At 47.3% G+C, this 14418-nt stretch overlaps 1 protein-coding gene across 1 annotated transcript in view; it reads right to left on the minus strand.

Annotated features, from left to right (window-relative positions):
• MYO1D (myosin ID) overlaps positions 1-14418 on the minus strand; it is a 174351-nt gene that overhangs the window by 108453 nt on the left and 51480 nt on the right. The window contains exons 9-14 of the mRNA XM_058820485.1: positions 13384-13529; positions 13188-13302; positions 12413-12583; positions 7853-7923; positions 6456-6530; positions 4934-5066 (exon numbers count right to left, since the gene is read on the minus strand). Coding sequence (XP_058676468.1) covers positions 4934-5066; positions 6456-6530; positions 7853-7923; positions 12413-12583; positions 13188-13302; positions 13384-13529 — 711 coding nt within the window. The remainder of the gene's footprint in view (positions 1-4933; positions 5067-6455; positions 6531-7852; positions 7924-12412; positions 12584-13187; positions 13303-13383; positions 13530-14418) is intronic.

The raw sequence follows: 14418 nt of genomic DNA on the forward strand, positions 1-14418 counted from the left end.
GTCCTGGGAGCCCCAAAACTGCCCCCAGGACTGGAGGTGTGGCATTTCCAGCCACATTTCCAGTGTCTCCATATGGAGTTGTGTTTGCAGAAGCTGAAATGAAAACCAGCTTTGAGAACAGCCCCTGCCATGGCTCTGACCCCAGGGAAGCTCCTGAGACATCCCAGTGACCTCAACACCTGCCCCTCCTCTCAGAGACTGCAGAGCTCTGCTTCACCACCAAAAGTCAGGTTTAAAACAGAAGAGCAACAAAAAAGAATTTTAAACTTTGTTATTTTAAATAGCAGAGAAGTTATTTAATGCTGCAGCTACTGGAGACTTCGATATTCTGGTAGTGCTGAGGTGATGGCTGAACTCAAAGATCTTAATTAAATGTATTTTCCAGACTTAACAATTCAAATATTCCAAGATTATTGTTGTTTAAATTTGCACTTTTGGAGACTATTCCCCCAAAGGAGGATTTAAAGGTACTCCTGCTACAGCCAAAGCCCTGCAGCTTTCCAGGGAGGCCAAACATGAATATCAATAAAGAGGAGCTCTTGGGCTGCCACCCTGTTGAGGACTGCAGAAACTGAGCATATAAATGTGGTGGAATTTTCAGAGAAGCTCTGAGGCAGAGCAGCCCAGGTGAGCAAGGAGCACTGAATGCACTGGGCACACCAGGAAATGTCAATAAACCATCAGCTCAAGCTGCACAAAACTCAAACCTATCTGCAACTTGGATTTTTTGAGAAAAACATGAACTGGTGTTACCTCCCCTAAGGAATTTTATTGCTCTGACATCCCCAGACCTCAGCAGTTTGTGCAACTCTGTGTTCAGAGCTGTTTCCATCAGCTGTGACCACAGGCTTCCCAAAAAATCCTGCAGGGTCCAAGCCACAGCCAAGACACACAGAGAGTGTCACTGTTGATTCCCCACTGGAGCAGCTTCAGTCCCAATTTCAGCACAGGAAAAATAAGTAACAGCCCCAGAAAGGATGAGAGCACCTGGAACTGCAGGGATGGGGTACCCAAAACAGAGAGTGCCTTCACCAGCAGAGCTTCCAGCCCAGCAGAAGGAAGAGCCAAGTGTCCAGACTGGTAGAGCATCCAGCTCTTTGTGCATCACCAGCATCTTGCTGGCATGGCCTGAATGCCCAATTATTGCTTGTACATATCATTAACTGTCCCAAAAGTCACCTCACAGAGATACTTAGAGCAGCCAGACAGGAGCTATCAGCTCAATTACATACTGCTTGAAGAACACAAATATTGTGTTCAGGGGTTTTGTCTAAGGAACCTCCCCCAAATTTACACACTTTAAAGTGACACCAGCCTAGCTGCAGGATGGGTCTCACCAACAAACAACTCCCTGACAGGAGGGGACAGCCAGGTGGGGTTGGGCTCTGCTCTCAGGGAATAGGGACATGAGGAGAGGGAATGGCCTCAGGCTGGGTTCAGTTTGGATATTGGGGAAATTTGGATATTGTTCTGTTTGGATATTGGGGAAATTTGGATATTGCTCAGTTTGGATATTGGGAAAATTTCTTCATGGAAAAGGTTTGTCAAGCCCTAGAAGAGGCTGCCCAGGGTGGAGTCTCCATTCCTGCAAGTGTTCATGAAAGGTGGGGATGTGGCACTTGGGGGGACAGTGGTGGCCTTGGCCATGCTGGGGATAAGCTGGACTCAGTCTCAGAGGCTTTTCCAGCCTGAATAATTCTGTGACTCCAAGAAATCTGATTTTGGAGCACACTGAGTTTATATTATGCTTATCAGCACTGGCATCTCAATGCTATCTTCTTTTCTTCATTGCTATTCATCAGAAAATCACAAAAACACCAACAGCTTCAATGCAAATTTCTCAATGAAAGTTTAGGGCAGGTAAAGAAAGGGAAAGGACCACACTGAGACTCACACAGGAACCTCCCAGTGAATTTTACTTGGAAACAGCTCCTGCTTGTGCCTGCCCCTGGAAAGGCTGGTAATTAAGATGGAAATACTGATGATAAATGGATTGAAGTAAATTAATTCCACCCAAGCCAGGCAGCCTTCAGTGAGCAATGCTGGTAACCCACTGCTTCAAGATGGATAAGGTGGGATTTAAACTCTCCATGCCCTGCTGGGAGCTGCAGGGATTGTTCAAACCACCACAGTGCACAGCATTCTCCGAACTATTCTATTTTTCCACCTCCCAGGTGGCCTGGAATAATTTTTCCAATAAACAAGGAAAGGAAGTTTTTCCATGGATGCCTGCTGAACTTACCTGCTGTGCCCTGATCACAGCTCTCCCCTCAACCCCCCCAGGGATTTTTGCTGTCCTGAGCCCTTCCTGGGCTGCCTCAGGCTCCCCACACTGTAGGAGGGAGGGGGGGACCTTTGTAGGACCAAATCTGCAGTAACAGCACTAAGGAGAAACTTTTCCTTCCACAAGTGCTCCTCTCCCTGAGCTCCTGGCACTCCTGACACCTGCACCAGGTTAGGGCAGGGCCAGCCAGCAGATTATTTGGGTGATCAGATCAGTTTTGACTCCTTGGAAAATAGAATAAAGTCTGTCCCCATGCCCAGTAGGGTCACAGCCACCTTCCAGCTCAGGATTTGCCATCCAGGAAAGCTCCTTTCTGTCTCCACAGGCACTCTCTCAATTTTGACTGCTGGTGCCTGTTTTAGCAAGGCCTGGCCTTGGGTGGGCTCACAGGGGCATCTTCTCAGGAGCCCTGAGGCAAAACATTCTGGGGGAGCCAGGGGTCTCCACTCCCCACTGGGGCCCAGCTGGCACCTCCAGGCAGCTTTGGTGGGTCCCAGACCCTCCTGCAGAGCTCAGATCAAACCCACTCCAGTACAGGAACACAAAATACAGAATCATGGGATCACAGAATGTCCTTTGTTGGGAGGACCCCCAGAGATCATCCAGGCAAACTCCTGGCTCTGCACAATCCCACCCCTGGAGCATTGTCCAGCTGGGCTGGGACCATTCCCTGGGGAGCCTGGGCAGTGCCCAGCACCCTCTGGGGAGACCCCACAAATCAGGTGTGATTCCATGTCCTAACCCTGGACACAAGAAGGGAGGGCAGCTCTCTCTTCTGTGCACAGCCAGCACTGGGTGCTGTGCTCTGACCCATCTCCTTTGCTCCCACAGCTCCTGAGAGGACACTCAGAGCACTGATTGCTTAATTATCCTGAATGTGAGCACACCCCAGCACCCTGGGCTCTCTGTTCACCCCCTGTGGGCTGTACCCTGTAGGGGGATACAGTATGGCTAAATGAAGGTGGTATAGAAGGTAATCTTATCCCCCAATAAGAACAAGTGATATAAAAGAGTGGATTGGTGAGAACTAGAGCCAGATGGCTGCTGCAAGGACCAGGAAAGGTCAGTGCTTAGAGGAGATGCCTATGAGAAACATTGGAGAGGTACAAAAACTCTGGTGGTATGGAATCCTTGCACTATAATGATAATAGAACTCTTGATGTATAAGACAACAAATGGTGACCCCAACGTGATTTGGGAGAGGAAGGATTTAAATACTAAACTATATTGTCCTGTGGATTTGGGATGACCCATGGATTTGGGACTAAACCACATAACCCCGTGGATCTGGGGAAACAGGATTTGAGTATTAAACCATTGGCAAAATATATCAATTACAGCTATTGGTGTTTGTTAAATACGACTGTAAAAGACCTTAAAGATAAGTGCTTTGTAAACTGGGAAAAGCTATAGAACTGAACTAACATTTAGAAATATCTATATATCTGTACTATAATATGCTTGTATAACTCTTAGTTCTAAATCAAAAGTACAAATATGTCATAATGTTAATTTATTTGAATATGTACTTCTGGAAATGCTGCAACTCTGTGGTAAAAAGAAAAAGGGGGAATTGTAGGGGGATAAAGTATGAAGGTGGTATGGAATGTAATCTTATCCCCCAATGAGTTGCAGCTGGACAATTACTAAAGATTAGGAGCAGGCCTGATCTCAACAGGCCACACCTGTAGCTAATAAGAAAAAGTCATATAGAAGAGTGGATTGGTGGGATCAGGAGTAGAGAAGTCAGATGGTAACTGCAAGGACCAGGAAAGGTCAGTGCTTAGAGGAGATGCCTATGAGAAACATCGAGGAGGTACAAAAAACTCTGGTGGTATGGAATCCTTGCACTATAATGATAATAGAATTCTTGATGTATAAGACAACTTAAGACAACAGTACCCCAGTGCCAGGAGCCCAGCAAGGCCTCCCAGCTCCTGTAACAGCCCAGTCCTGCTCAGGGATCTCAGCTCAGCTCCCAGGGCCTGCTCAGCTGTGCTGCTCCAACAGCTCTTCCCAATTATCTCCTTCCCCACCTTCCACCACTCAATGTGGTGTTTGCCCAAGCAATGTCCTCTACCATCAAACTGAAATATGGGCTGAAATAAAAACTTTCCCTCCTCACCCTCTGCATGGCAAAGAGCAGGAAAGAAGGAACTCACACAGGTCTGTATTGCATTCCCACTGGCATGGGAAGCCAGAGAGAATTTCTCCACTATGAACAGCATCCTGTGGACCCTTCAAAGCAAAGAGCTTTGCTAAACATGATTAATAATAATAATAGCAACAACAGCAATAATGAAAGTTTAGGACAGGTAAAGGAAGGGAAAGGACTACACTGAGACTCACACAGGAACGTCCCAGTGAATTTTGGATTTGACTTGGAACCACAACCCTAAGACAGACTGGCTTTCCTACAAATGAAAGATGCACTGGTCATGGAGGAACCAAAAATCCACCTTCTTCATGAGAGATGGAGGTGACTCTCCCTCCAGACCTGCCCAGCCAAAGCCTGTTTGGCACAGACAAGGTTACTCTGCCTTTGATCAGCTTGGCTCCTGATGGATGGCAGTGAGGGGAAGGTGGGAATCTCTCCAGGGAGAAGCCACACTTCTCATCAGAACTCAATTTTGAAACAGGAATCTTTACCTTCAGTGTCAGGTTGTCCACCAGGGCAATCATGGAGTTCTTGAACAGAGTAGCTGCTGTCAGAGGTCTCTTGGTGACCTCAGTGATGCTCAGCTTCCCCTCAGGCCACATCATCTTCAACACAGGGTTGGAGCTACAAGAGAATCTCTTTAATTCCACTCCACTGACAATCCAACAGTTGGTTTTACCCAGACCCACTGCTGCTTCCAGCTCACAGGGCATCACCCAAGCCAGGGTGAGACTCCTGGGCACATTTCATGCTCTTAAGAGCAAGCTCAAGCTTACAACTGAACATTCTGGAAAAACAAGCAGCACATTCTCCCTTCAGATCAGGATGTGCAGAAATAGGACAGAAAAAATCCCACAGAGTGATCCATCAAAGGCAGGGGCTGCCTCACTGGCACAACAGGAAGAATTTAATCAACACAAAGGAGAGGGAGACCCACACCACCCTCCCTTAGAATCTGTCACCTGTGTTCAAGCTGCATTTCTGCACCTCTCTCTCTACATAAAGTAATTTATACACTTTAGCCTGCATTTCTGAAGAGTTCAGGGTGAGGTAAACTGGCCCTGATGGATGGCAGGAGTTCAGGAACAAACAGAAACTGAGCACATTTACAGCAATCTAATGGCCAATCTGTCCCAGGCTTTAATGTGCTGCAAGTGGTGTTTGGGAACAGGATTTTCCAGAGACTTCACAGAAAACAGGCTAAATTTGATAAAACCACACAGCAAATATTTTGCAAGGTTTCTGGTCAACGGGAAGTGTTGAAAACAGTAACAGTGGGACTGCTCAGGGGAGCACAGCCAGGCAACCCAAAGGGCTGCAGACCAATTTAACATCTGTACAGGTAAACAGAGGCCACCACTGCAGGGTGTTTGTGCCCACTGTCCTCTGGGCAGAGCCCCTGAAAGCTGCAGATTACAAAATGAGGACTTGTTTAATGCCAGATGAAGGAAAACAGCTCCATGGGCACTTCCACCCACATTCTGACAGGACTGCAAATCTGCTTCTCAAGGCAACTTCTGCTTGACCTCATGGTTTCACTTCTCACATCACTGCAGACATGAAAGGATTCACATCTATCTTCTAATTTCTTTCAAAAAAGGGTGTTTTAGGTGGGGCTGAGGATTTCTGCTGTTGACCAAAGCTCCCCAGCATCTTTAGCAGTGATTACAGACAGAGCAGTGATGGTAAATCTGCAATGGGTTAATGACAAATGAGGCAGCACAAGGAAGCTCTGCACTATCTTGATTGCACAATCAGTTGGTTTCAAAAAAAAAACCACTTTAAATTCTGTTCAATTAAAGGCTGCATCAGAACAGAAACATGTACAGAATAAGGACTTTAACCTGAAAAATTCAACTAAGAGCCTCTGGGTCACAGGAGATGTACAAAGATCAAATCCCAAAGCAATGTGTTTACTCACACACACTGAAAACCTGAGTCTCTGATAGTATCACTCCACACAAAAAGGATTCTGAGAGATCAGATTAAAATTCACCTCATTAAAATTCTTACCTGTTGTACATGAGGCGTTTGAAGTCTTGAAATAAAGTGTCCTTGTTTTTATCAATGAATCCAGTGACAGAGTAACTAAAAAATAAAGGAAAAATGAGAGGTAATTGCAAAGTAGCAAAGTCCTTCTGTGAGTTGCTGGTAGCTGAGAGGTCACTGTTCCAGGGTTTCATCTCTTCTCCAGCTCTCAAGGCAGGCAGTGCTCTCTCCTCACAGAAAAGTTCTAAAGTCTCCCACTCAGTGACTCCATGCAGATGTTCCCTGAGTTCCAGACCCCACCCTGGGAAGCTGCACCCAACCTACAGACTCTGGGATCAACCCACAACCTGCTAATCCCCGTAAGGAGCCATCCTCAAATCACAGAATCATGGAACAGGACCTTTTAAATGGCATCCAGTGCCACCTTCCACTGTCCCAGGGTGCTCCAAACCCTGCCCAACCCGGCCTTGGACCCTACCAGGGACCCAGGGGCAGCCCCAGCTGCTCTGGGCACCCTGTGCCAGGGCCTGCCCACCCTCAAGTCTTGGGCCTGAACTATCTGTGATTCCTTCCACATTTCAGTTTGCTTTTACACCATTTGTCAGCCACTGGCAGTTCAGAAGGTTCAGCCACTAAGACAGCACCTTGTATTTTCTCCCCCAAAACCCTCTAAAATCAGGGATGTTTGTCAGGAACAGCTCAGCAAAGACTCCAGAGGATAACCTGCTTGTGTCATATGGGCTCCAGTCTGATCACACTGGTTGTTCTTGGAAATTAAAGGTAAAATTAATCCCAAGGTAAAAGAAATCATAAATTCTTCCTTCAGCAACTCCCTTTCTTCTGACATGAAATCCTAAAATTACTCCAGTGATATTCCACACACCAAATGGTTTCCACCATGTGCATCCTTCACTTCCACTCACTCTCCATTCCCAGAGCTGTCACCTCCTGCACTTGTTCCTGCAGGCTCCAGGCAAACACTTCCCAACCCTCCTGCCCTGATCCCTCCTGCAGGTTATCTCTCCCCTGGGCTCCCAGCCTGCTCCAACTGATTGGAGAATTTCAAGCCAGAGTTATATAATCACACCAAACAGATGTCTAACCAGACTTTATTAGCTCAGTGTAGCTTTCTTGCATAAACACTGCTGCCTTTTTTCCCTTTTTCTTCCCCTGGAGCACTGCTCTCCCCTCACCCCCACCCCTCACTCTCCTTTTGTTTCACTCCAAGTACAAATTCCCACTCTGTAGAGCAAGGCACAGCAGAAGATTTAATTGATAAGCAAGTGCTGCACTCTGTAATTGTGTGTGACAGCTATTCTGGCTTGCACCAGAAGCAGCAGTAAATCAGAATATTGTGCCACTTCAGAGCTGCTGGGAAGACAAAAATAAAATGTGCAGCTTGATTTCAGAAGGGAACTCACATCACATCCCCGGCATAGTGCTTGATCCGGAAATCTCTGTCAAACTCCAGCGTTTTGTCTGTGGCACAAAGCTGAAACAAATTCACACACATTAAAACACCACCCATGGATTGAAATTAAAACAACACCCCTGGATTTACAAGCTCCATGGAAGAGCAACCTGCCTTCAAAATAGCACTGGGAACTACAGGAATCCCACTTGCTGTGTGCATGTGCAGATGTGAAAGGCACTGCTGGGGAAATGTTTTCATGGATGCACTGTAAGAACATGTGCTTGTACAAATGGAGCTGCAAGAGCCTATAATTTCATAAAGAAATTGATACTATCCCAGAAACACCATTATGCAAAAAGAACACTCGTGCCTGTAGAGAAACATTGCACCCACGAGTTAATTTGTTACTTTTTAAAGTCTTCCTTTATGTGTTTTTGCCATTGCAGTGGAACTCCTCTGCAGAGAAATGGGCCAACTGCTGTGACAGCAGCAAGGCTTGTTCAGAGTCATCTGGCACCCCTCAAACAGGGAACCCCTTGCAGACCCACTGCTCCAGGCTCAAATTGCCATCTCATCCCATCCCATCCCATCCCATCCCATCCCATCCCATCCCATCCCATCCCATCCCATCCCATCCCATCCCATCCCATCCCATCCCATCCCTTCTGTCCAGTGCCCACGTGGCAGCTGTTCAGCAGCAGCGCCTGTAAAACACTCAGGAATAGCAGGAGCCAAAAAAATCCATCAGGTTTGGCTTAATTAAAAAGGGAGTGTGAGATAAGAATGAGGATTTTGTAATAGGTAAAAGGAGTAGGAGATGAATTAAGTCTTTGCAGGCAGAATTGAATAACACCAAGGGCTATGAGCAGATATCTGCTATCCACTAAAAGTCTTGGAGAAATAAAAGAGGAAATTCTCATGGTTGAAATAAAGAGCAGGAAGGATGATTAGGAGCAGGGAGATGCACTCCAAAAATTCACCTGTGTCCAAGAACACAAAATAGATTGGCTCAAAGTGTAAGAACAGATAAAAAAACAATATATTTTACACAAAATGAATCAGAAGGAGGAGCCCAAGGAGTGTGAGTACCAAGGTCCCCAGGAAATCCAGCATGGCAGGAGCAGGGAGCACCAGGAGCTGCAGAGCTGATGGATGCCCAAGGTGCAGCAGAACACAGGGAAAATGAAGAAAGGAGACAATACCAAAGCCATTTTTCTTGCTGCAGCTTTGTTCCCAGCAGGGGCCTGGCGAGTGCCTTTTTCAGCTACCCAAACACACAGCTCAAACCAACAAGTCAATAAAAGGGGTAAATACCAAATGGCAACAGAAATGTGTCTGTGCTACCAGAGAGGGCACAGCTGGCAGCACAAGCTCCTCTGAAAGCTCATCCAGCTCTGGAGAGGCTGGAAGGAGCCATAACAGCAATCAGGGATTTTGTTGTTTGCTGGTTTGGCTTTTTCCAAAGGAGTGATTCTGTCCCGGCTTTGTGTTTCCTGGACACAAAATTAGTGAAAAAAAGACCAGCAAGAACATGGATACAATGGATAACCTGCCTGGGTTTCTGTGAGCCCTTCCAGGAGGCTCCTCACTGACAGCTCACAGCATTCAAGGGTGAGTAAAGACAGGAGAAAGGTGTTGGAAAGATGGGAATCCTGTGGGAGCCTGCCCTGAGCCTGTGCTGTCACAGCATCTGAAATAATCTGAGGGCACGGGGGAGGTCGTGGGGCTGGCTGGGGACACTCAATCACTGAGAACAGCTAAATGAGGGAAAAGCAGAGCAAATGGAACTCCCCAGCAGGGCAGGGAGTCCCACTGAGAAAGGGAAAAGTTCACAGGAACTGATGGGCCCCAAACCATCCCTTCCTGTCTTAACAGGGATCTTAACTGCCCTCATTCATCTCAACAAGGACATGGAGAACTGGGAGAGGCTTAAAGGGCAAAACCCATCCCCTGTGACTGACTGCCCTGGGAGGATGGGCCAACAAACTCAGCTTCCCCAGGTTAGGAAAGAAATGCCAGAGATGATGTAGTGGAAGACAAAGAGAAATGTGTTTTGCCATTTAAAAACAAAGAGGTGAGAGCTGTAATCTAAAATGGAAAAGGGAGCAGGGAGGGAAACAGAGAGGAGCTCTTCACTTGAGTATCTGAGCTGTGGAATTCTTTGTTGATTTAAAAACCAAGAAGACCACACAAAAACCCTGTCAAGAAGACCAGGAGGGTCCTGGGCTGCTCCTGAAGAATGGGAGCATGTCAAGTTATCAGCACACATTTGCCCTATATTGGGTTCTCACTTGGGCATTCACCACTGTCCAGTGTCTCAGGAGACAAAACATCAGGACTGGAATGGACCTTCTGATACTCTTCCCTTCACAACCAGTTTGTTGAGATTGATGGTATCCACAATTTGAAGACTGAGGCATTCATGGACTGTCTGTCACTGCCCTTGATCCTTCCCAAGTATAATATCAACAGAAAATCAATGGAACTTGGAGAGGCTGAGGATACAAATGGTGATATTGGGAAGGGCCACTAGAACAGCTGGCACATCTGCACATGCAGATTAGCACTAGACAAACCCAGGCTCCAGGAACACAAAATTCTGCCACAAATTCTGCAGGTGGAGCATTGTCCTGGCTCGTTTGGCATTGCCCAGGACAAGGGCAGTGATTCCTCCTCGCTGGCAGCCAGGAGCAGCAGGGTACACAAAGTAGGACACGACTATTTAGGGCACCACAGCCCCCCAGAGCTTCTCCACATGGAGCCTGTGTGCAGCAGCTCTGCAGGGAGCAGTGGAGCATGAACATGAGGGATGGGAGCTGTTCCCAACACATGCACTTTAACTCTTTGGGAACAGCTCCCATCTGGGTGGAACTTTACAGGATCTGCATGGAACCACTGCATGAGGTGGAATCAAACCCTTTGTTTTAATCCAAGTTAGAAAAGCCTGGCTCAGAAGGCTCAGGCTTCCCAGAGCAGTTCTGGGTGGGACTGAAGAAGAGCTCTGAGGTGCTGGGATGTCTGCAGAGATGTGATAGGGAGAAAAGATAATAATTATGCTGAGAGGTTTATGGGTCAATGTTTTCAAGGTTCTATTGATTTAACTAGAAATTAGCAAGGCAGGCAGATCCATCAGCCCCTCCATAACCATTATTTATAGCAGGATTCCTTGCCTCCCTCTCAGCCTGTGCAGGCAGTTTGTGACAACGCCACCTCCTGTGAGGAACGCTGCAGCTGGAAATGCTGCCCTTTAATGTCTCCTTGCTGGGAGGGGACTCCCAAAGGCAAGGACTTGAGCAGATTTTATTTTTAAATGTTCATTTTAGAGCCTCCCATAGCACCTCCTGAAATTCCATCCCCTTCTGCCACTGCACTAAAGCACCACCTGCTCCCTCTGTGGCAGGGCCCCTTCCCCTGGGCAGATGTGGGAGCAAGGACAGAACAGAAACCAAACTCCTCTCTGACATCCACTGACCAGACAGCTCCAGAAACTAAACCACTCCCCAGCACCCTCCTGCAGAGGATCCCAGACTCCATCCCACTGCAGGAAGCAGTTTGTCTTCAAACAGGAACCCAGGCCAGGCCTCACATTTATTTTCATGTGAGTTTTCTCAGAATGTTCCATGTTACTGCTCAGGCACGTGAAATCTGGGTCACAACTGGAATCAAGCCCCCTGTCCCCCTCCCTGAGCTCAGGTGCACCTGGCAGGTGTGCATCAGCTGTGCTGCAGCAGAAGGGCATTTAAGGAAAATTATTATCTGGCAGGAAAAAGTGGTTTTGGTTTATTTTCATCCTGGCCTCTCCTCAGACAGCCCCAGCCAGATCCATTGTTTATCCCAGGCCTCCCAGAGGCAGCCTTTAGCACATATCTTACACAACCAGGCTAATTTGGTACTTCTGACCTACATAAAATATTGTGCTGGGGTGGGAGGGAGCAGGGGGGACCAGCACTCTGAGCCATGCATTTTAGACAACGTTTCTGAGTAGAGACACATCAAACTAAAGCCCCTGATTTGATTACTCTGTGTGAAAGATTCTCAAATTAATCAGGCTGGTGACCATTTTGCAATCTGCTGCCAAATGAGGAATAAATGAAGCCTTTTAATTCTCCCATTGTAGCCCAGACAAAGGCAGGCAGGGGCCTGGGTGCTCTGAGGTGCAGAGGGAGACGAGCACGTTCTGCAGCCAATGAGGATGAAAAAAGGCCAAATCACAGCGCTGTAATAATGCAGGAGTGTGAATAATTTCACTGTCACTATGTATTAGAGCAGCCTGGGAAGAACAACACGTGGGCTGAGCCGGCTGTATCGATTGGTTCCAGATGACATCATGATCTGTCAAGGCACGAGCTCAGGCTCCTTTTATCCCGGAATAAAAGGGATGAGGCACTGGATGGGCTGGAGCTCCCTCTGCCGGGTTTTTCTGAGGCTGGAGCTGCTCTGAGCTCCTCATCTCACACTCAGTCGCAGTGAATCCAATAAACCCCCCTCCTAACGCCCTTTTCCTCATTCCATTCCACCTCAGAACACGGGGAAGGGACAGCAGAGGACAGCAGGGTGTGTGGGTTACCTTCCTGCTGGAGAAGTGAGCGTGCTTGCCCAGTTTGCTGTTGAGGGCCTCGAGGAACATCTCATCTGTGACTTTGCCCACGTTCATGCAGGCATCGTCCAGAATGGCAATGATCCCTTTGTGCTGCTGCTCCACCAGGTCCACGATGACCTGGTTGTTGAAATAATCAATCTGCAGGAAACAAAGGACAGGGCTGTTGGTGACCTTGGCTGCAGAAATGGGAGGGTACCAGTGCTGGCCATAGCAGCGAGGAGCAATCAGCTCTGAATGTGCACATCTCTGATTCCAGACAAAGCAGGCTGCTCTCCAACACTGAACAGCACAGAAAGTGATTTTTCAAACCTCTCAGATACATCTCAAGATCTCTACTGCAGAATGCTGTTTAAAACGTCCTTTACAATTCAGCTGTGTGCAGTCACCACAGTGACACTGCACATCCTTTCCTTGGCATTCTGAAGCGAGTATGAACAGGAAAAGTTAAAGTTTTTACAAATTACCATCAACAACCAGAAAAATCTGTAAGCACTCAGCACAGAAACCCACAGTTACGTGTGTGGAGTCACAGAGGTGCCACAATAGGTTTTATCTCAGACCTGGAGTCCCATATTTTCCCAAGGAGACACATGGTGAGGTGATTGGGGAGCTCCAGCCCCAGCCTGGCAGGGACACAGATGTCCCATCAACTGGAGCCTGCATGTGGAACAGCTTCAGGTCCAGCACTTGTGCTGGTACACTGACCTCACAGCACCTCTGCCTGCCCTGCCAAAGCACTCACATGCTTCCAGGGAATTCCCTCTCGCTGGTACTCCTCCTGCTCCTGCTTTAGAACCAGCTGAATGAAGAGCTGCTGCAGCTTTTCATTGCAGTAATTAATGCAGAATTGTTCAAAGCTGCGAAAACACGAGAAGAAAAGGCGATGAGTGCTCTGGGAAAGGCATGGCCACAACACTAGGCTTTGGAAGGTGGCTCACCTGTTATTGTCAAATATCTCAAAGCCATAGATGTCCAGGACCCCAATGACTGTGTTCTTGCCATGCACCGTGGTGTCGTAGTTCTTCACCTCGATGACATCGTTGATGTGTGTCACAATCCAGCAGAAGAGCCGCTCGTAAATGGCCTGCAGGAAACACAGACTGAGGGCTCCTGCCTGCCCCTGCCTCAGCTCTCCCCAGGAAACTCCACCCAGCTCATTCCAGGCCTCCATCAAAGCTGCAGGTCATGGTCATGACAGTGAGCAGCTACTGACTGAAGCAAATATCCTATGGAAGTATTTATTTTCTTTCTTCCAAAACTCATTTATACCAAGTTGAAATCCCAGTGAGGTCACTGGGAGCAGCAGTTCCCTGATTTGATTCCAGTCAGCTTTTCAGCTGTCTAATAAGCACTATTCCTGAGAATTATTTAACAATAGTGAAGAGCAAGAGAGAGGTCAGTCACAGAAACTTAACAACTGAACACAATGACAGGAGAATAATCCTGTTCACCTTTCACAAAGATAATGTTCTGTAGGCAGAGGTGTCTTCAAAGTCTTCATGTTCAAAATGTGCTGTGAAGCTGGGTAAATACATTATCTCAGGAAAAGAAGTCAAGTTAATTATCAATGACCTTCATAACTTCATCCATTCCTCCCTCATAATTTGATTTCTTACAGAGGAGGAACAATTGTCACTCCTGCCATCAGGACTCACTTTTCCTGTGGAAGGTGTCCCTTCCCATGGCAGGGGGTTGGAACAAGATTGTCTTCAAGGTCCCTTCAACCCAAACCATTCTATAATTCTTCATGAATTTTTTTTTTAAATACCACTTTGTGTTTCCAACATGAATTCTAGATATTACAGTTCTGCTCTCTACTCTTTGAATTTAACTGCAAAATGAAGCTGAGGATCCCATTTCACAGCACATTCCTCCCTGTAGGACACATTTGCAGATCCATCCCCTTCTTGGTGTGCCTGGCACTGCTGGCTGTGGGAATCTCTGGACCCTGCTGCAAGGGCAGGGATGGGGAT

Source organism: Ammospiza caudacuta, chromosome 27 (genome assembly GCF_027887145.1).
Source record: "Ammospiza caudacuta isolate bAmmCau1 chromosome 27, bAmmCau1.pri, whole genome shotgun sequence".
Lineage (NCBI taxonomy): Eukaryota > Metazoa > Chordata > Aves > Passeriformes > Passerellidae > Ammospiza > Ammospiza caudacuta.